The sequence below is a fragment of the Anomaloglossus baeobatrachus genome, chromosome 7, assembly GCF_048569485.1.
Source record: "Anomaloglossus baeobatrachus isolate aAnoBae1 chromosome 7, aAnoBae1.hap1, whole genome shotgun sequence".
NCBI lineage: Eukaryota > Metazoa > Chordata > Amphibia > Anura > Aromobatidae > Anomaloglossus > Anomaloglossus baeobatrachus.
Window position 1 is genome coordinate 299,082,035 of NC_134359.1, and position 2,289 is coordinate 299,084,323.

At 47.3% G+C, this 2,289-nt stretch overlaps 1 protein-coding gene across 1 annotated transcript; it reads left to right on the forward strand.

Annotated features, from left to right (window-relative positions):
* Window positions 1-508: 508 nt before the first annotated feature.
* LOC142246518 (E3 ubiquitin/ISG15 ligase TRIM25-like) lies at window positions 509-2,077 on the forward strand. The gene has a single exon (XM_075319580.1). The coding sequence runs from the start codon at window positions 509-511 to the stop codon at window positions 2,075-2,077; it is 1,569 nt and encodes a 522-aa protein (XP_075175695.1).
* Window positions 2,078-2,289: the final 212 nt, after the last annotated feature.

A 2,289-nucleotide genomic window follows, 5' to 3' on the forward strand; every position in this document is an offset into this window, starting at 1 on the left:
TGCACCACGCTTCCCTACACCTCCACCATCCAGAGTCCCGGGGCCTCCCCTACCCGTGGAGGGAAAGTCATCTGGCTGTCCCACTCCATCTCCCCCTGGTACTCTCAACACCGGCAGCGGCGGTACTCCCCTTAAAGCGAAACACGGGTGGCGTCACGAACACTTATCCCCTGTAAATAACCCCCTTTCATTTTCGAGTGGCCACAAGCCCCCGGGTCCGGAGACCCTTGAGCCATGGCAACCCGTATTCTCAACAGGCCGACTGCTGCAGGGGTGGTACAATTACATTTTTTATCAATAAAAGTTTTGTGGCTTCTTTGCTTTCTCTTATTTCTTGTTCTGGTGGTGGATTCTCTATACTACAAGCAGGTGGCGCCACTACAACTACTACAACTTCAATCCTACCCAATTTCTTTCTCATCTGAGTTGCAGGGGTTAATAGTGTCTTCTCAGAAAGTCTCCGCCTCTGATAAACTTTCACTTTCAGTTCCTGCTCTTTCACTCTACAATGGCGTCTGCTGAGCTGAGGGACCAGCTGGACTGCTCCATCTGCCTGAGCCTCTACACAGATCCCGTGTCCCTGACATGTGGACACTTCTTCTGCCGCTCGTGTATTGTGAGTGCGCTGGATGCACAGGAGGCGGCTGGAGGGTATTCCTGTCCTGACTGCAGAGCACAATATCCGGAGCGTCCGGCCCTGGAGAAGAACCGGAAGCTGAGGAACATAGTGGAGCGTTTCTCATCTACTCAGCCTGAGATGGAGGAGACCAGAATCTTCTGCACTTACTGTACAAAGTCCCCTGTCCCGGCTGTGAAATCCTGTCTACACTGTGAGAACTCCCTGTGTGATGACCACCTGACTGTCCACAACAAGACGATGGATCATATATTAACAGAACCCACCACCTCTTTTGGTCACAAAAAATGTTCCCTCCACCAGAAGGTTCTGGAGTATTACTGTCCGCAGGACGCGGCTTGTCTGTGTGTGTCTTGCTGTCTGGTTGGTGAACACCGAGGACACCAGGTGGAGCTTCTAGATGAGGCTTCTGAGAAGAAGAAGAAGAAATTGAGGGAATATCTGGATGAACTGAACCCAAAAAAAGCAGAAATTCAGGCAACAGTCCACAATCTGCAGGATCATAAGAGGAAGATTCAGGAAACCGCCTCTGACAAGAGGAAGAACATCAGTAAGATATTTATGGATATTAAGAAGAAGCTGGAAATGGCAGAAAAGAAAGTGATGAGCGAGGTCTCCAGGCAGGAGGAGAAGATTGTGTCCCTGATATCTTGTGAAATCGAGAAGCTGGAAATACAGAAGGACGAGATGTCCAGAAAGATGTGTCACATGGAGGAGATGTGTTGTGTTACTGACCCAATAAGACTCTTACAAGAAAGTGACATTACAGAGTTTAGTCATGGAGGTGAGGAGGACACAGGGGGAGATGGTGGAGAGGTCAGTTCTGAGGAGGATCTGGATGAGGTTCTGATCTCACTGACCTTACACCGATCTATGAGGGATATTGTCACCAATGTAACATCAGAGCTCGGGGTCCATGTCCCAGACATATTGCTGGATGTGGACACTGCTAATAGATGTTTGAAGATATCAGAAGATCTGAAAACAGCAACAAAATCAGAAGTACAACAAAAGAGACGAAAATCATCCGGAAGGTTTGTGTATTACCCCCAGGTGTTAAGCAGATGTGGCCTCTCCTCAGAACGACATTACTGGGAGGTGGAGTGGAACCAGATAGGAGGATGTATCATCGGATTGTCCTATCCCAGTATAGAAAGGGAAGGAGAGCAGTCTGGTATCGGAGATAATGATAAATCTTGGGGTTTGGATATTTATGATGGAGAATGTAATGTATGGCACAACTCAGATGTAGAGACCCTCAGTATGACGCCAACATGTCCGACACTTGGCGTCTTCTTAGACTATGAGGCCGGGCGTCTGTCCTTCTACGAGCTGTGTGACCCCATCAGACACTTACACACCTTCAGCGCCTCCTTCACTGAACCCCTACATGTCGCCCTCTATGTGAATGATGGAGCCTTTGTGACAATAAGAAGCTGAGGCCAAGGTTAAATGTTAATGGGTGATTTATCCAGTTTTTTATTCATAATTAATGGGTTACTTCCATCTCATTAAGTGGTGGCATATGGATAAGAAATGACACAAGTTTCTTGACTTTCTTAAGGGTTTCCACAATGAGTATTTGGTGCATTTTTGACTGTATATTTTCATGCACAAAAAACCCCAGCGTATTACATTAACTTCAAACTGCA